The 21211-nt window shown below is 33.5% G+C and overlaps 1 protein-coding gene across 5 annotated transcripts in view; it reads right to left on the reverse strand.

The window, feature by feature from the left end:
- The window catches only part of LOC123714921 (cyclin-dependent kinase 14), a 91174-nt gene that overhangs the window by 17870 nt on the left and 52093 nt on the right, over positions 1-21211 (reverse strand). For 4 of the 5 annotated variants that reach the window (XM_045669585.1, XM_045669588.1, XM_045669586.1 and 1 more), the window contains one exon: positions 10632-10790. In XM_045669585.1, the coding sequence (XP_045525541.1) occupies positions 10632-10790 (159 nt within the window). Of the gene's footprint in view, positions 1-10631; positions 10791-14241; positions 14261-21211 lie in introns of those variants that run through there. The other variant, XM_045669590.1, reaches the window with a different exon arrangement.

The following is a 21211-nucleotide window of genomic DNA, read 5'->3' on the forward strand; positions in this document are numbered from 1 at the left end:
AAAACACATACTTTAACTGTAAAACAATATGTAACGCTTAAATATTATTTGTATATCGTTCGTTCCCAAATCCTAACAATTCCCTACCCACTTAAATTAAAAATTATTATCAAATCTGTAATGTTATTTATAGAAAACTGTATATTGAAAGATCGCCCACGAATTAATTCACAACAAATAAAATGCGTCAAATCTCTCTCGAGGCTCTGAAAGGAGCTATTTCTCTCTTGACGTCAATATTTTCGCTCTAAGAGGCACTCTGGAAACGCGTTAACGTCACAAAGAGATATCGACGCGTAAACATGAAACGAATAAATCATAGACAGAGAACAAATCGATTATGGGGACAATCAATCAAGACCGATAAACCGTTTTCCAATCATGTTCGAATTTTGAAGTTCATAAACAAAAAAAATATGTCATAATTGTTTCGTGTGGCTATGGCGCTATACATTTTCGGCCTCAGATTTCAGAATCTGTTCTGTGATCATTTCTAATGGGCAAGTAGGTGATCAACCTGGCCGTCGACGTTCGGGCTAAGTCATACCAGTTTTCTCACAATGTTTTACTTTACAGTATGAGCGAGTGTTAAATGCGCACATAGACAGAAACTCCATTGGTGCCAAGGATCGAACCTATAGCAGATGAGTTTTGCACGTTGAAACCACTAGGCCAACACCCTCTATATTTAACCAAAATTAATATTGTATCTCAACGTTGCCTATGTAAGTTTACAACCCTTAGAATCTAAGTACATAATGTAATGATTTGGCGTCAAATAAAGTGATTTTGATTATATTTACATATATACTTCTTACATATACGACAGTTTACGTAATATATCTTATTTAAATAAGACGACATTGAAAGAAAGAAAAACTTTATTATACAAAATAACAGGATATTTAGGTAACATAAAGTGCCAGTGTGTGGGGCTCCACACTAGCATTCCGTGTCGTGGGCTGCTAGTCTCTTCCATTTGACATAGTGCTACACTTGACAATAAGAATATTTATTGTATCAACTTAGGACAGGGTGACAAGATGTTGGTTAAATTTTTTTAGTGAATATATAACTCACATTGAGTTTTGAAATGTTAGTAAAAAAAATATTTTTAAGAATGTAGTTAAAGATGATGTTTTTTCAGGTTGCCTATATGTAGGTTTGCGGTGTATGTTTCAAAAAACTCTGCAATCACAACATCTCAACGCTCATTTTATGAAAATACGTTTAAACAATTGCTTAATCTGCGCTGTCTTTTGTTTTTGTATTTATTATAATTGTTTTTTTTTAAGTAATTGAATGTCCACTACGGTGTGGCCCATTAAGCGCCAAAGTTAAACCCAAATTTAACCACAGAATCTCACAACGTAGGGACGTCAAAGAAAATACAGGGGTAATTCATTAAAGTTAGCGAAATTCTAATGTTTCAATAGCCATTATGCAATAGAAATCGTGAGTGGAAATTACATTTTAGCGTGTTGCACTTAAGTGGGTCACGAGGACAAGGGAGCGGTTGGTCCCGGAATTCCCGATACGAGACATGAATTCGGGAAGGGACCATTTTATTGCCTGTATTATAACTATTACCGAAGTGTTCAGGCGTAGTCCACTGCTGTATTGTGGTTTTGATCATAGTACTCCTTTTATGTACATTTTGGTAATTGCTGGTGGGATTCGTATTCGGTTAAAATAAGTGTATTTTTAAGTCATTTGTATTTTATTAGATACAGTCAAAATCGTTTACGACATCGTTTAAAACATACGGTTATATTGACCAAAACCAAATGTATCGGCTAAATTCTATTGTATTAGGTACTTAATAACAACGTCATCGGCTGTTACGACTATCGGCCAAATATGAGTAGTCCCTTCGATGTCGTTGTTGACTGTACATCATTATTGCTTCATAAATTATTGTGTATCCACTAGTTATTTTGTAGTAAAAGAATACACACGCAGGTTCTGAGTTACATTCTCGGCAAAATTATTTCGTCTAGGTAAGGAACACCTGATCGCGTAATGAAAAAGCTAAAAAAAGACTTGTTAGTCTTTTTGTGTCAGAAAGCGTTGAGACAGGCAACTATATAAAGTTTATTCTACTAAAAGTCGGCCAATACTATTTCATTTATAAATTTAATCAGAACTTTTTATAATAATTTGCGTATAAATGATTAATTATCGGCTGCACCTCACAGAGCAATCACGATTTTTTCAAAGCTTTCTAATGACATACATAAAATCTATTTATAAATATTTTAAATATAATATTCGTAGCAAAACCGAGGCTATTTAAAAAAGCGTTTGACCTCTCACAAGAGACACTCATTAAGAATCTTTAATCGCAAGCGGATTAAACTATGAAGTAGCTAATTACGAACATTTCAAGGCAGAAAAAATGCTCATTAAATCGCTTTTAACATTAATTCTTGTTTATACTCGAGCTTATACCTTGATTAGAGCTAGCAACTATTTCAAATAACTTTAAATTTGCGTTATAAAATGTTACTATGGCATATTTATTTTAAACAGGCACACTAATACACAACAACATACATACAGCCACATACAGAGAACACACGACATATTACACACGCAATACACGCATGTGCATCAATGATAAGTGTGCACAACATTTAAAAGGAAACAATGATAAATGAGAAATTATACAATCAAAATAAACAACAATAACCAAGATTAAGAAATATAAATATTTATAAAAATATGCCATTTAAAAATTGTAATCGGTGACCTAACAATGGCTTCATAAGCGCCTGACATGGATACTGTCATAAAATAAAATGTTGAAGGGGAAACATAAATGGAACCTGTCGCATATGTATTATGTAAAAGCAATACTTTCCCGTATGTCAGATAAAAAACATTTTCAACAAACGGAAGTCGTAGACAAACAACTACGTCATAGTTCACCAAACTCTGAAATCTGAATCTTACCCTAAGATATCGAATGGTTCTCTAATTCCTCAACCTTACTCTCAAGATATCGGAACAAAACTACTCGAGGTGATTGGACTGTGTACACCGCACCTAGCTGTACCAGAGCCTGATATAGCAGGACTTCGAATATACAAAAACATTTAACGTTTTATCACCATTGGTGGGGGCTTTATAAATTTCGGCTCGCCCTTGTTTCGCTTGACGTTTCCCTAATTAAAATGGACACCTGAAGGACCATTTGTCATCCCGACCTGTTTGGGGGATTAAAACACGCGTAATATTTGTTATCGTGACCAACTCGGGTACGATAATGGCGCTCAATTATGAAGCTTTGTTGTCAGGTGAAGACATTACATAAATACGAAAATATTTTAAAGGTAATCAATAATAGAAGTGACAAGAGCAGTATTAGCTTGGTAGCTTCAGTGTTCTCATCCCTAAGGTGGTAGGTTCTACCCCAGCTGTGCACCAATGGATTTCGTTGTTTTCCTTCACTCGTAAGGTAAAATACATTGTACGGATGCCGGTATCCGGCCCAAGGACTCAAAACCGTGTGTCAGTCACAAACGGAAAATCACCTACACGCCTATTAGATTAAAACGACAACGAAACAGATACAGAAATCTGAGACCCAAACCTAAAGCCCTACTGTGAACCAATCAATCAATTCATGTGCGCAATTACCATTTGGTCCTACGGTACAGACAAACATCGTAAGGAAACCAGCATGTCTATAATCTCCAAAAATCTAAATAAATAATAAAGAAACAAATCCATCTGAGCCCAAGTTCCATATATTGTAGCATCACTAATATTTTATAATATATTTTAAACATTACAGTAAAGAGACACTGCCACAGAGACCAAACTTTTTAAATTTGTTCTAATATTATTTTTTTATTATATTTATTATTACTATGTAGGTTAAGAAAATTGTAATTACTGTATATTTGATTGATATGATTACAAAAAAACGATATCTTATAAACAATATATTCTCTAAATATATTAGTCAAATGGCGTGCACGTACGGCTGCAATTTCCAAAATTCCCATCTAGCATGGCTAATTTCAGACTAAACTTGTAATGTAGATAGACGTGAACATTGTACGAGAAATTCATCATATTACACGAATATAACTTTGTGTTAGAAGTTAGATCACTTACCAAGTTGGTCTTGTCTCTTAGTTTCTGTTTAATTTATTTCTTCGCTAACTACTTGCCTCGGCTTTTGACTACATATTTTGACATATACAGACTTATTATAATATATTAGATGAACGTCGTACCACGTATATATATTTGTGTCAAGTTTTTTTTATAACAGACCAAAGAGATCGGACCTCATACATATATGATAACAAAGTCAACATTTCTTATTTCTAAAAACATAAAATCATAAAGTATGTTCTTTACTTATTATTTATGTTTCACACCGTTTTAACCTAAATATGAAAATTTTGTCGATGCATAAAAGGTACAAAAGTAACTTATTAATCTTTGTTATATGTGAAAAGTGAGCTTTCTTAAAAAATGGATTCAATATTTAAAACAATTAAGGCTTTTTCGAAACTGTAACTATATTAAAGAAGCGATTCAATGTAAAACATTTCGATACCAGACAACATTCAAATATTATGCGGATGAAGGTTCATAATTGGAAAAACCTCTGGGAACATATTAATTAAGACGTACTTGTTGTTTTATGGTCGGGTGTGACAGTTAAGTATCTAACAGATACTTATAGATAAAAAAATAAACCTGATAACATTTTTTGTGTAATAGGAGGTAAACTCTGTAATTTTAAAATAATAACTTTAAAATACACATTAAGTTAAATGTTTAACGCTAATAAATAATGTATACACACAGATAATGAATATAAATTATTTACGCATAAAGCCAAATAATAAAAGAAAAACTCTTGTAAAAAGGAACTCATTGACCAGTAATACGAATTAAATAAGAACATTACCTCTACTTCGTAATCTGACAATGTATAAACTACATTTGGTACAGAGTTTTTAAAAATTGGAGGATTTACTTAAATTAATTAGCCAGTGCGGCAAGACAAAGCGCTGTGGCGAAGATTCCTAAGCCAATAAGTATTTCATTAATAAGTGTAACCGTATTGCTAACAGCAAATACTATTTTCATTAAATAAATCTTTATTTTGAAGGAACACATAACAACCAACGCCTATGGACACTAATGGAAACGGCATACAGCTCTTGTGTGAAACAGCCGCCCATGAATATTGCCAGAAGTTTAGCTAGAGTTGGTACTTATCTTTATAGATCCTAAGATATGCTTGCAATGATTATAAAACAAAGGGGGGCACACACTTATATTTGTACCTTTACACCGCTATCTACGAATTCCCACTTAAAGATCTTGCAAATATAAACAACACAATTTACGGACACAAAAACACGGCTGAGGCCTCACCTTGGTAAACATACTTCCAAGAAAGTGATTATAGGGAATCAAGTTTTTTAAACGAACACGAAAACCTACAATCACAGAACTTATTGAAAAACACTGCAGAGAAAACTGCAAAGAACTTAAACGTACTTTCCACGAAATCGAATATTTAGAAGTTATACGACGAAAATCAATCGCGAAAGCATAACAAAGGGTTGCTTGTTACTTTCCTCGTACCGGGGTTATTTTTAAAAACGATAGAATCAATATTTCTTACTTTGTGTGTAGTAAAAAGGACCTTAATGTTGCGTCAATTAAGCAACAAATGTGGTTTTACAATGCACGACAACTAAACTATTAAAACCTAGCTTAATAATTTTAAAAAAATGTGTGCGTGTACACAGTACACACGTAAGAAGTGAAACTTCTTTATGACCTTATTTTTCAAAATACGATCTACTATATGCAACTTTACAGAAATTGGTTAAATAAAAATTAACAAAAGGCTTTTATTATCATTCGACATGAATACAAATAATACACTTATTTAATTTTGCCTTATTACTACTAAGATTATTACAGAATTGTAATAGAATTATTACTATTATTATTATCGTTATTATATATGTTTGTTATTAATGGCTTCGAATCTCTTCGAATCAACTGGTAGGGACAAGAAAAAGATGGCGCGTAACCAAAAAATGTGACAGTATTTCTTTTTACAACGCTGATAAAGAAGTTTCACTTCAAAAACAAAACTTAAAAAATATCTACAAGTGATTGTTAAATTTACTTTATAAAGTGAATAGAGAAATCTGTTAAAAAATGCTTACAATACCAGAACACGGTAAATCCAGATGGGAAAAAGTGTTTGTAGTACGAACGTCACAAAAGCTTTAAACTGGATAAACTCGGTTGTATCCTCGTTGTTAGTTATATTTAAATAACAAGAGTGTTGTTTCAACCTTCTGGGGCATCAGATATTTCGGATTGATAAGGCGAATTAATCAGGCTTATGTGCCTTCAAAATCGAAGAATAAAACTAGTATTGTCATGGAAAGGTCCAAAAAGTAGACGGCGGGGAGAACAATCCCAAAATGCCCTGGGAGGATGATCTTTCTAACGCCCATACTAGGCTCTAGGTGAATTATGTAAAGAAAAAATGACATTCCTTGGAAGTGCCTATACCTGGGAAGAGGTTTACTATTAGAATTGTTTTCTAGTATTGGAAATTGGCAATATTTTCAATGAAACTTCTAACCCCTTACATTTTTAATAGAAAAGACTAAAACGGTCAGCGAAGCACCTACCAATTGTCTTTGTTGACGTTTACGTAACAATTGTATGTAGGTAGGTGCCCACAGATACACCTATGAACTACATTATAAATTTAATTATTCAATACCTATAATATTAATATTTGTACTTTTTGTATAAATCGTAATAGTATTTTTAACTTATTTAAATTTTATTTTACGTGCCAACCTACTAGAATATGTTTCGCTGATACCAACCCGGCATTGTGCTTTTGCGTCATCGCTCTGTAGAAAATCCTTTCGAATTTTAATACAACATAAAAAATCCACCTACACATTGAACAAATGAAACTCGGATCAACAATTGTTTCCCCTGAAATCAAAACTTATCGTCGTTACAAATCATGACCGTTAACTATTTAAACTAAATGATCCTATAATATGCATACAACTTTATGTATTATATAAGGTGTATGATTAAGTGTCAAAACAAAAGCACCACCTGACGTATGAATCAGAGCTTTTAGCACGAACATTACGCAAAATCAAATAAAACAGTTACAACAGATATTTGTTTGACAATTGATGTTACATGGTGACTTATTTAGGCACTTCGCACTTATATATGTATCTACATATGTAGATAAGAAGAGTATATATATACTTACGGACTCGACAGACGTTGTCCTGTCTTAAGTATGAATATTCATTTCGAATTAGTATAATAAACTAAAAATGCTTATGATTTAATAATTATGATATACAACATTCTTCGTTTCTGGCGCGTATATAAAGTTTTGTTGGTATTCCGACATGGGAACAGGCGACATATAACTGGCCATGTGAAAAACATGGATTTTCAATATTAATGCCACAAACAATTAGCGACTGTAATTATTTTATATGTATTTTACTTGACAATATTTGCAGCACGCATTCTGTCAATGATATGTCAAACGCCATAAGGTTACATAAAAAAAGTTTGAATTGTAAAAGAGCTATGCACTGAAAAAAAAATTGTTATCGTAAAAGCGATGATTACTAAATATGGTGGTTAGGTATTCTTAGGTTTTTCTAAATTTTCCGCGCAATTTTCTTATTTTTTTCTTTCATAAGATCCTTCTCCTGATAATAACAAACACAACAAAAAAGAATTAGTGTAATCAGTCCAGCCGTTCAGGCGTCATGCCGCGACCAAGGGAAATAGGGATAATTTTTTATATATATCATACGATAATGACACATAAATCTGATGTGAGAGGCGTTAACGCCATCTCGTTATTCATTAAATTTCGTATAAGCATCTAGTTTTAATAATATCACTATTTATTATCAGTATTAAAATCTCTTACGAAATGTTATTCAAAACACGCACACGTATCACCAAATGTATCAAAAGAAAATAAAATTAATAAATGGGCGATACATAACGATAACATTCAAGAGTTTTTCGATAATACGAACAATTGTAATGGTGGAAGTAATTGGCAATTAATTTGCTTCGTCGGGGCGTTAAATTGTTCGCGAAAGTGCCTACTGGGCTTAATACTTTACGATCGCGTCTTGCGTCTACAGTTTGCATTCGAAGACATTTAGACATTTATCTACATGTATCAACTAAATGGGTGGTTATTTTAAATAAATATGTGAATGTGTAATATGAATTACGCAATGGTCGCAGGTGAACGAACATATCTTGGCGATTTAAAAGAGTGTATTGTTCTTCTCGTTCTATGCACTGAAAACTGACAGTCAATGTTTACAAGCGTCTTTAACTGACTGTTATAAGTGTATGTATAGTTACCTATATGAATGAATGATAATTATATATAAAATTATGATAAAATAACTTTGTTTGGACTCGGCAGCTAAACTCTATTAAAACTAGCCATTACTATTACTATCATAGCTGAATGGGACAGATATCCAGAGTGTACCAATTATTAAATGGCAGGCAACAAACTGGCGAGCCCTCTGGCATTGAGAATGTCCATGGGCGGTGGTATCACTTAACATCAGGTGAGCCTCCTCACCGTTTGCCCCGAGTACTATAAAGAAAAATCCGACACGACTGGTGTATCACTGTAGATCGTGGGATCTTCAGTTAAACACAAACCACAAGACCGATGACACACAGTTAATAATATAAACTATCCTCACATACATGTACTAACAATTTTAGAACTCGTTCAAACTGTAAGTTTTCGGATTACTCTCCGGGTTTTTTGGATTACAATATTTGACCCATCTGACATCACACAACGACGGTACCAGTTGATTTTTACAAATGTATTTCTTATTAAAAAGAATCGTATTAAAAAGAATTCGAGTTACCGTAGCCTTTGCCAATTCGTAGCATGCCGCAAGCTATGTTTTATTACTTTTCGAACACACATTTAGGAGCCCTTTTATATATAAAAAGGGACAAAAAGTTTTTCCGATCAATCTTTACATAAACACTTTTCACTAATCATATTTATTTAACATATGTTATCGTTTACAATAAAAACATACAAAATCATGCAACTTCTGTATATTTTATTTACTTAATTGTAGCCGCACCAAAAAAAAATCGACGGAGTCAGCAAACTTAATGAATTTTGCACTCACTCCAGTGTCACTCCACCGTACAAGATATTCACGATTGTTCCATTTGCCATGTACGAACACGAGTTACCTGCATAATTCGCCAATGTTTTGGGTTATATCTAAATATGACACTAATTATGATATTGACATTTTCCACCTCACCAAAGAAGATGTGAGGAAATATTAGAAGGGAAGACTTTGTTTAGCAGTAACAATCTAGTTTTTTCTTTGAAATATTAAGTATTCATTGCCGTTTGTTTACTGCAAAATTTCAGATTTCTTTCACATTTTTTTTATATTTTTGTCAATTAATGTACTTTCTGTTTAATATATATTGTTAATCTATGTAATCTGTTTTGGCTTTCTGTATTGTCTAAACATTATGTTTTATAATGTGTATTTTAGCTGTAACATTATTATATACTTATAAATAAATAAAATAAACAAGATTAAAATTAATAATACCACTATGGCCGTCGTAAAATTGTAAAAAACCACACTGTGTAACTCTACTAGCTACGCTTATATATCTCAACCCGAAGGTCGTGATAAACATAGTAAGAAAGGCGACATGTTTTGCACGCAACCTCATAATCCCCATATACATTCAGCGAAGTGTGTCAGTTAAGATAGCTGATCACTTATATAACTAAATTATTTACGATTAAGATGCGGGAATATGTTTTCATCATTCTCTGTTGTACATACAACCTAAAATAAGCTTCCCCAAAAAAGCACCTTCTTGGCCCAACACTTCTTCTCTTTCAGATTCCCTTTTATATCTAACCACTCTTTTAAAAATAAAATTTCACTAGCGGTTCAAAACTTTCTACATTTAGCAACATGTCATGCTGTCCTATGCTGAAACGGTAAGTATTCTTGTTGTGCAGCAGTAGTTGAACTATAAAATTTTAAGTATGTAGAAATTATTATGTAAAGAACTGTTAATATATCAAACAGAAGAGATTAGGTGCCCACGACACAGGGAATCCTAGTATGGCCCGACTTTTTCTTTTAACTACATATGCTTTAAGAAAACACTTTTTAAACGGATTGAATCTATGTATTATTATTAAAAACTTATGATTATTTACATAATTTTAAATTATTCCGGCGTTTCGCGTGCTTTACAGCGTGCGTGGTCACGGTGATTGAAGACAAAAGGAGTTGATGGTCAAAAGTATCACAGCTGCAGAGAAAGTTGTGTTTCTATATTTATTCGGGGTAATAAATATGTATATGTAAATAATTATAAGCTTTTAATAATAATACATAGCTTCAATCCGTTAAAAAGTGTTTTCTTAATGTGTAAAAGCTATTTTAACAAAAGACAATACTATGTACGTATCCGTTTTTAATGTAATAAAGTTTTTTCTTTCTTTTCTTTCAGTTATAATAACTTACCATAATGTGAATCTTTATCATTAGGTATATTTCCGTTTGGTTCTAATCGGTCGAGGCATTCTTCCGAGTATCCATTGTAGGGTAGTTTGCCACGCGCGCCGCTACCGCCAAACTGTCGATCTCTGCATTTGTCTTCGCCTTCCGATTCGTCCTTTGTTGCTGTAATAAGAGAAATTACTATATAACTGATTATCCGAAACAATATCTTGAATCATTCATCATGTTACAAAAAATACTTTAATTTTGGATTTACGCTTTTTAAGCTGAAGGGGTTAATTTTCAAATATATCAACCCGTCATTTACATTAAAAAATCATTAACAAACGTTAACTGATAACTGAAGATTCTAATACATAATTACAATAGGACAGAACAGGGAAAGGGCACTCAGAACGCCAAAATTTAATTAATACCCACTTCCAGTAGGCCTTTACGAGGGACAGAACATTACGTACAGGTTTGGCTATTCAACCGAGTTCATTATAATCGTTTCAGGATAATTTAGGATGGGTTCCCTTAAATAAATTCTTGATACTTAGTAAAATTTCTAATATTAAATATAAGGATTTTTTCCTTCGTAAGATTTCTATTCTTCGTAAGATATCTATCTAATAAAAATAAACTACCAAAATGAAAATACCAAATTCCAGGTGTGGTATTTGGTATTTTCACTTTTGATATTTATTGCAATTGCACCTTTATATCTAACTAATGTTTTCAATTACAAGTGCACGCTTTTCATATTATACATTTTATAGATATATTATGTGCGGTGTATATTTATTCCAATTTCCTCTTATATTAAAATATATCGTAGTATTTTACCTGATATAATCAACTGAAATGCAAATATTAAAATCTGTTCAATAGTTTTATTCCAAATCATATTTTAACCACTTTAATTCACATTCTCTATAAACACTATCACCACTTAAACCATACGTGTGTTCATAAAACGAATTACGATACAAAAATGCTCGCCGGATGACAAATTGATTGCTTCAATTTCCATTTCGATTTGTGCGCAGGCTTTCGTTTTGATACGTTAATTAATTGACTTATACGAATTTCAGCTGAAACATACAGATTCCATATTTGAGGTTATCTATTTGACTTCTGGCATTAGTTTTTGCATTTCTCCAGTAGCACTATTAGGCTTGGAGACATGGATAGATTTTGTGTCATCTTCTATAAAACCTGTTGCAGCTTCTAATGATGGACAAAATTCATTGAAGTAGACCGGCATTACTTCGACAAACTGTTTAGACTAGCTCATGATACCCAATTGTTGTTGTTGAACCGCCATCCTTGAATAATAATAATACTTATTATAAGGATCAATGAAACATGTGTCTGTCCCAAGGTCAAAGGTACCCACAATTACTTGTTACAATTACACATAAATGTATAACTTTATCATACGTATCATATCATAAGACAGTTCGATCATAACATTAAGACATATAACAAAAAAAATTGCAGACAATTAAGTCAAAGTAATTCGTACCAGAATAACTAAGTGACTGCGAGAACTATCCCGAATTTGCATAACGCGCCCAATTATTATTATTGTAGGGATCTATGGCGATAAAACATTTTTAATGCTTGTTAATATTTTACACTGCAAGTATACTATTAATAAGTATGGATAATCTCCTTTAGTTTGTTTGAGTCGTTCGAAAATCCGTACGTTATCATTACCGAAAAAGACGTTTATCATAAATTGTATACACTGTGTGTACTTTGATAGTCATAAAATATACCAACTTTATCGCAAGAAACGTTTTATGTGTATGTTTTTGATATGATAGACGGACCACCGAGCCTGGAGATGCCCAAAAACGGCAGTTACCGCAGCCCATGGACACCCATTGTAGCGTTGCCAACCTTGAGGACGAGGATATGGTATGGTCTTTTTAAGCAATTGGGGGTCGTATCTCCCAGTTAAGACGTCTCCACAGTTCAATAGAAAATGTCTTGTGATGTGGACCGTGGACGACTTGCTGAATCACCAAAGAAATGCGAATGCATTTTTGAGTTTTGCGTTAACACGACGTATACTACATTATAATATCTTTCTATAAAACAACAACACGAAATCACTTCAAGAACGGACGGGAAACTTTAATCGACTGCAAGAGTAAGTCAAGCGAGATGAGCGTTGATTGTTCGGGGATTAGGCGGGTTATGCATAATTTTCAAACACACTGAGCCGTGTTTATCTTGAGCCTTGGCTCTTATCTCGGGTTTATTATAATCTAATAAGATCACAATTGGTTTTATAAAGGTAATTATCAAGTTAATTATTAATGTAATTTCAAAAGTTTAAGCCCTCGCTAAGCACGTGTAAATTTATATATTTTTTCTAACTCAGTTTAATTTGAATACAAGCTTTGTTGCCTGCATTTAATCGTCGTAGTGTATTTTTTTTTAAATCCCACCCTTTTACCTGATACCAGCGTGTTCAACAAATAAACTCTTATTCTTTATAATAGTATAGGTGAAAATGATGAATTATCTTCCTATAATTTCTCTTGCAATGAGAAATAACAGTTTTGTTTTATTTCCAATCAACATAATATTTGTCAAGGTGTCATCTATTTTAACAATTTTCTGCTACATTTAAAGTATAATTTTAATGTTGTGTTCCAGAAACCAGTCTTCTGAAAACATGTTTCAATACATAAGGAGCCTCGATTGTTTGTAACTAAATGTTTAAAAAAGTTACGACATACTTAAGAATCAACAATAAAGCACTAATGGCTCGTCTTAAAGGGAATATGAATAGCCATAAATCTTACAAATTTAAAGACAATTCAGTTGCTAAGGCCACACGCCGGATACACTTTTGTTCACATCCAATTACCTAGACAATATTACACGGCCTTCAGCGTGCAGTAAATTACACCATTCATTATGCATATAGCTGCACACGTTGCCGAAAACGGTGGCCATCTGCTGGCTTACTTGGAAGATAATTTATGAGTTCATATTTCAAGATAATTCACTTTTTAACATACGAAGCCTGGAAACTTCGAGAAATTCACAAATGTTGAAAATACTGGAATGTTCGGTAATATTTTATTTAGCAACGCAATTTTTTTTTGCAACGAAGTGTTATCGTTGCAAAAATTTAATGCAATAGACATAATTAAATAAACAGGAGGCAACTGGCTTATCGCTTTCGAGCGGTCTATCATAAGTAAAAAGTGCAAAAAGAACAAAAAAGAAACACGATAATTTCAGATCAGTTCCAAAGAAAGTTAGGGATACGATAGGGATAGATAGTGTTTGCACAGAAGAAATTTAAAGGAAGATAGAGAAAGAGCTGGGGATGAGACTTTTTTTTTCTTTACTTACAGTGGTTGCCTGGAAGAGATCGCTCAAAAGCAATAGGCCGCCAGTTGCCCTCCTTTTCATTGATTTATGTTAAATTTTTATATTGTAATGTAACGAAGTGTTAATAAATAAATAAATAAAAATATATAATATTCAAAGTAAGTCGACCTTTGACAGAAGATAGATCGTACTTTTCTCTCTTAATAGTCATTAATTGTCACGTCATAAAGAGATTTTGACAAATATATCATATTAAAAAAAGCTTACTGACACATTACTAAAATGCAGACTCTTTCCCTCGATCCCAAACTCAGAATCTCTGATAAATCGAGCGGCTTATCTTTTGTTTCCCACACGAGCAAATGTTGAGCTTAACAAATTCCCGGCATTAACTCGAATCGATTGTGGCTTCCATCAATTACTTCGAACTCGCTTTAAAACTTCAACTTAACTCATATTAACTTTGATGTGAAATCTCCCAAACACTTTGTAACATATGCAAAACTTTGAATACTCCTAAATACGTCCACAAAGCACGTAATTCATTTAGAGAAGTCACCGCCAATTGAGAGCGGCTACCGGAATGTGTAAAGCCAGCAAAAACACTTAAATCATTAACACTATACATGTTTCAAAATTTTAATTACATTACGTCCTCCTATCTGTATTTCGCTCCTTTCAAATGTATATTCAAAGTAACTATTTCGTGTAGAAAATGTATTAATCCTGTAGATGGAATGTTAAATAATGAAATATAAATAAAAATAAATCAGTGGCGCTACAACCTTTTAAGGTTTGGGCCGCAGATTTCTGTATCTGTTTCATGACCACCTGCCATTCTAAAGGGCAAGTAGGCGATCAGCCTCCTGTGCCTGACACACGCCGTTGACTTTTCGTGTCTAAGGCAAGCCGGTTTCCATACGATGTTTTTCTTTACCGTTCGAGCGAATATTAAAAGCGCAAAAGGGAAGTACATCTATGCACAGCCGGGAATCGAACCTCCGACCTCAGAAATAAGAGTCGCACGCTGAAGCCACTAGGCCAACACTGCTCTGCTATGTTAAATCAAACATTATAGTAATATAGGCCTTACAACACAATGCATATCTTCACTTGAACGCAACACAGGTTTTGGAATATTCGTTGCAACTTACATCACCGATTCTGCTGATACTACATAAATATCAGATTACGCTATTGAAATAGCATTGTGTGAGAACGATAATTCGTCCAAACAATGCTACTGTTGAAACAACGACCAATTGGTTATTTTCCGGGTAGATTATGGATTAAGAGGTTGCTTACGACGTAGTCCAGATTTGCTACTGATATTGAAACTTAAACAAAATATACGCATAACCACCTCTTTTAAAACTCTATGTTCGTCAAAGAAATAACAAAAGTATATGTTTAATTTAAGACACGAGAATGAAAGTGCGTTCTCCTACTTCACCATGCCTCCTGCTGATAGACGATCGACGATCTTTGACAATCTGAGACAAATATTTGTTTTTAATTTATTTTATTATTATCTATTACTTAAGATGTCATGTGGAACATAGTGTAAAGGTTGCAGCTCCTTACGAACGTTGTGTAAAACAAAACAAAAATTTGGCCATTAAAAAGAGAGGCGGAGAGCTTATTGCCAGTTCTTTACTTCCGTTCTACGCCCTTGACTTGAGAACTGACAGTAAATATAAAATTCGAAGCATTTTATGTATATTTCTTTTTTTTTGACGTTCCTAAGTGTGGCGGTCATTTTTTTAATAGGTTATAAAGACATGTCGTAGATTTTTGACTTAATCAGTGGTCCCTTATATTTGGCTATAATTATTCCAAATGCTTTATTTTGTATATACTATTTACAGACATTAAAGTAACATACAAAAATAAAAGGCCACTCTAAAACGTTACACGTAGGTTACATAACGTATGTTTGTTGAGGGTAGTTGGGCTATCCTCAACAAAGATAAAAAATTCTTCTGTTTAAATTTAATAGTTTCTCAAGGTCTTTTATAGCTTAATTCAATAAAAAAATAATAGATTAAGCTTCAAAAAGACATTTGGCCTTCCTTTAGATCACGAGTCGATGCGGGCGGTCCTTTCATACAAGAACAATAGAAATCGGAAAACTCTTTCAAAGCTTTAACTCAATTAGACCGTAACCTTTTATACAGTTTGCAAAACTTAAAGAACTTGTATAATCTAATATCATTTCATTTATAAAAGAACTTGTTGCAAGGGAGATTTTAGAAGACGCAATGACAAAATAGCTGCGCTTTGGACGGAACATTTCCTTTAAACAAAGAAGAAATTGGTTGAGACTCCGGTATTTTATTTATGGCGCTGAGTCCTGGACTATACGAACAACTGAAAGGAGGAAAAAAGATGCTCTAGAAATGTGGTATTGGAAGCGGAATCAACGGAACAGAAACTACAAGTCTTACCATCACCCCGGCTCAGAGGTTTGCCGAAGACAAGGGAGAGTGAAGGAAGTTGATCAACGCCAATCAAAAATGAAGAGCGGGACTGAAGAAGATGTGATAAAATATATTTACGAGGGACATTAGGTGAATCAAGAGTATAAAATCTTATTTAAAGGGAAACATGGCACAATTCTCTTCCGCATCGAACAACTTGGAATTAGTGGTGTGCATTGTTTCCGTGACACTTTGTTCCCTTCTGTGTTCCGGCGGATGTTATCATGGATCAATCTCTATAGTCTACGTTCCGTTGACAACCGATAGCTGCTCCCTCATTTATATTTGCTGGTATTTCCAACTAATAATAGTTCATTTATAGGCGTTTATAAACTTTAATACTACACTATACTGGTTTTAAAATGAATCTTAATATTCAATCTAACATAAAATACTAAATACATTAATGAAACCTAAAGTAATTCGCTGCTATGCTAAACGTTATTAATTGTATTAAAAAATATGTACTAATATTATTTGTTCGTAGCTTGATAATTATACTTTTTAATTGGTATTGTTAAACTTCAATATAAAAAACAGACATGGACACATGCATACTTCTATGTCTGTAGTATATATTATGGATGTAGATTTTCAATAAGGCGCTAATAGAGAAGATTGGAGTATGCCAAAGAGCTATGGAGCGTTCAATTGAAAGTTAAAGACCGTGCGATACGAAGCCTTACAAACATAAAAGACGTCGTAACACATACAGAAGAGTTTTAGTGAAAAGGGGCCGGTCACATTGCCCGCATTTGTGATGGCAGATGGGTGACGAAGACCCATACTTGGAATGGCCTAGTGGGAAGAAGAAAGTGGACACCCACGCGAAATTTGGGAATATGGAATAAAAGGGATAGTGAATAGAAAGAGACAAATGGAAGAATTTGTAGAAGGCCTTCACTCCGTCGGAGTTTGGGTACTAGTGTAAAACATAAATGACATGAACTTAGTGTAGTGTAGTAGGCAAATAAAGGCTATTCTTATTTTATTATTTAAAAAAATAGTGACGCTACTAACTCTTAGTCTTCTTTCTGTACACACGCTGTCAACTATGTGTCTAAAACATGCCGGTTCCATATTCCACCTCATGATATGAGCGAGCGTTAATGCATTTATAGAAAAATTCATTGGTACACAGCCGCGCACAAACCTACGACCTCAGTGATGAGAGTCGCACATTGAAGCCGCTAGGCCAACACTGTTTAACATTTAGCAGTACAACAATACACCCATATTAAAATAGGGAACAAATATCCATAGCTTATGTACAAAATAGGTCACGACAGAAAATACCAAAGCAAGTTGACTTTCATAATCACGTAACTCACGTTAGAACACGATCCTGTGACCAATTGTACAGGTATTTTATTACGCACTTGTTATTCAATTAACGTATGTATTCCAACACAATATGAGCGATAATTGCTTGTCTGTATTAACACCAGCAATTTATATTCCGAGGTGTGGTTTAGCCACCCCACGTGAGTCATAGACTTGGATATGACCTGAGGTCAGAATAAAAGGAAAACGTTAGTCGCAATACAGTTTTTTTCTTCGCTTTATAATTTCACTTCCACAAATGATATTAACCTCTAATAATAATAATAATTTATTTATTTTTCTACCATGTAACATTTGAAACAATCAATATAATAACAGTTTAGGAGGAATTGGGAGACTGGTTCCCAAGCTTACCTGTGATATCGATAACCAGGCTTCCATTCCACAACAAAGTCTTATGACTGACAAAATGGTTAACTAGATTACTACAGAAATAAAGATAACTGACAAAAACGTCAATCTTCTAATTTAAAAGCTAGTGTACTGAATAGCATATAAAATAACCCTACATTTACGGGGGGTTTTAGGAGCTAAGGACCTGGTAATCTTCTTTACAATATTAAAAAATAAACAACGACATTTCATCCTCTAACAAGACCTAACGTCCTTAAAATGCTTAAATCATTAAAGAACCATCTCTTTAACTTTAGCTTTCTATAAAACCCGCCTCATAATCGCTCCATTTGTTTAGAAGCGACGATGCCACTTAGGCAAGGCTTTATTTTATAGAACAGAGGGCAAACGGCTGGAGGCTCCTGATGTTAAGTGATACCGCCGGCCATGGACACTCAACGCGAAAGGCGAGTGCGTTGCCGGCCTATAAAGAATTGGATTGACATATTTAGTCAAACTGAACTTTGCCTTGGTTTTACTAAACCAACGTGCAAACAAATTATGTAAAACGCAATACAATACTTATTTTTTAATATTTATTACACAATGGTGTCATGTTGCGGAAATGTACCCCACAACAACCTTGCGATTGCGGTAATAACTTGATATTCACATTATACATCGGGTTGACTCAACGCGGTATTGCATGCAGTCTGTCTATAGTTTATTATTTATGTATTTTATTTATTTATTTATAAGAACCCCCAAGCCTAGGCCATCCTAAATTATCAAGAAGTTAATGAAATTCAAAAACAAACAACAAACATCAGATATTAGGAAAAACAAAATAACATAATAGAAAATACCAGAAATTACCTAACTAGTATATATATAGTATATATAATGGTACTAACAAATATTATACATAACAGTTAACTCAAAGGACAATGAAAAGTGATTCGTTAACTAAATTGAAACACCAGTTTCCAGAAAGTATTTGAATAAAAACCTAATACATAAACGTATTTAATTAGTTTGTTCAAAAAATTTAAACGTATAATTGCTTGCATTACAGTCAACACGCAGACGAAATCCCGAGCAATAAATTCATAAAACCGTGTAACAAAAATCTAATAAAAAATTATAATCCAAATAATATTTGTATAAATCAAAATACAATATAGAATTGTTTTATCTCATTATTTCACGGTAACAGGATTGAGATATGAGGGCCCATACAAGGTTACATACATATTAGAAATTTATTTACTTATTCACAAAAATACGTAAATATAAACTATTATATACATAAGATACTAATACATTGCTACTGTGAACGTCATATGCGATTATATAGATAGATAGATGTGGATATTATTTTTGAGATAAAATTGTCTGTTAACCAGGCCTTATAGAACTGAAATATTTACTAAATTCACTTTACCATTTAAAAACTAAGATCATAGACAATATTTTTTTATATAGCAAACGGACAGGAGTTCACCTTAATTATACAAAATCTACTTACACACACAACTTTATCTTACGATATAATTTTTTGACTCAGTTTTGTCTAGTAAATTATGCGTCAACATTACCTCATAGACGTCATCTACCCACTCAAACGCATCTTAATGAGGCTGTATGCGGGCGGATTGTTCATTCATTAATACAGAATAATTAAAACACCTTACGTCTATGTGACTCATTTGGTGTGTTTATACTGACTAGGAAGTCTGGAAATCGAAAAAACAAACTTAGTAATTGATAAAGTATGTATGTAACATTATTTTATAAACATAAGGTATGAGCCAAGTTATTTCGAATAAATTCAATATTATTCGAATTTCAAACATGGAACGTTCGGTACACATATGCAACCAAAAATTCTCGCCGATAAACAATAATACCTAAAGTTTTTTTCAGTCTTGCAACATAATGTCAGTGTCTTATCAACAGCGGATGTCGAACGGGAAAGTTATTGTCATAAAAATAACACACTATTTAACACAATCATTACTGCTCCGTTCAAAGATAATTATGGACCTTAGGCCATGAGTTCAATACGCAGTAATATAAAAACCTATTTAAATATTTTTTTAAATACAAATAACTCTTACTTACATCCAGAGTCTAAACATCAAAATCTAATACGTTTTCGACATACAGGAATATAGGCTCAGCATCACAAGACACTTTCTTTTGAGGACTGACTCCCGGTGGAGGGCCTTTCCTAAGAGATAGGACCTACAATTGTTTAAAGAGTATACTGTTTCCTCAAATGGGTGTCTATGTCTATACTACAAAAAAAAAAGACTAAGCACAACCCTTATTGTGCAAGTAACAAATAAAACGTCTGAAACTGTAAATCTAACTATATTTTCGTTAATACAAAATTTAAATTACATCAACACGGGGCTTGGTTAATAATTAAAACAAAAACATGCCACTGTATGGGACTGAGTCATTCGGTGACGTCTTTTACAAGTAAATATTTAATATTTTGAAGTCTTCATGACCTACATTCGAAACAGGGTCACGTAAAGACGTATTTGCTGATGCATTTAAAGTATAATATATTAAAGTTACAGGAATTATTTAGACTAGCTTTAGATCTAATAATGTTTTTCGCTCACTACCCCTTTGTGGAACCACTTAAGTAATACATTGATGTTAACATTACAGTTCAGTACATCAGAAGGAACAAGCTATTATGAAAGTGTATCATGCGAGAGAGGTATGTCTGCACCGTACCAAGTGGCGAACCGTGGTCTTCGCCACGTATAAATGAATAATGAAGTTGCAACTTCCGTGTTCTTTTATATGCACTATTATATCTATTTTTTATAGTAGGTAAAGGGCGCAAACGGGCTCATGTTGAGTGATACCGCCGCAAATGGACACTCAATGACAAAGGGCTCGCTATTGCGGTACCGGCATTTATAAATTGGTACGCTCTTTTCTTGAAGGACCCTAGGTCATATTGGTATGAAAATACTACAGTGGGCAGCTGGTTCCACATTGTGGTGGTGCGCGGCAAAATCTCAAACCTCTCAGCGAGTGATTGGTCGTCGACGACCACAG

Source organism: Pieris brassicae, chromosome 10, assembly GCF_905147105.1.
Source record: "Pieris brassicae chromosome 10, ilPieBrab1.1, whole genome shotgun sequence".
Classification (NCBI taxonomy): Eukaryota; Metazoa; Arthropoda; class Insecta; order Lepidoptera; family Pieridae; genus Pieris; species Pieris brassicae.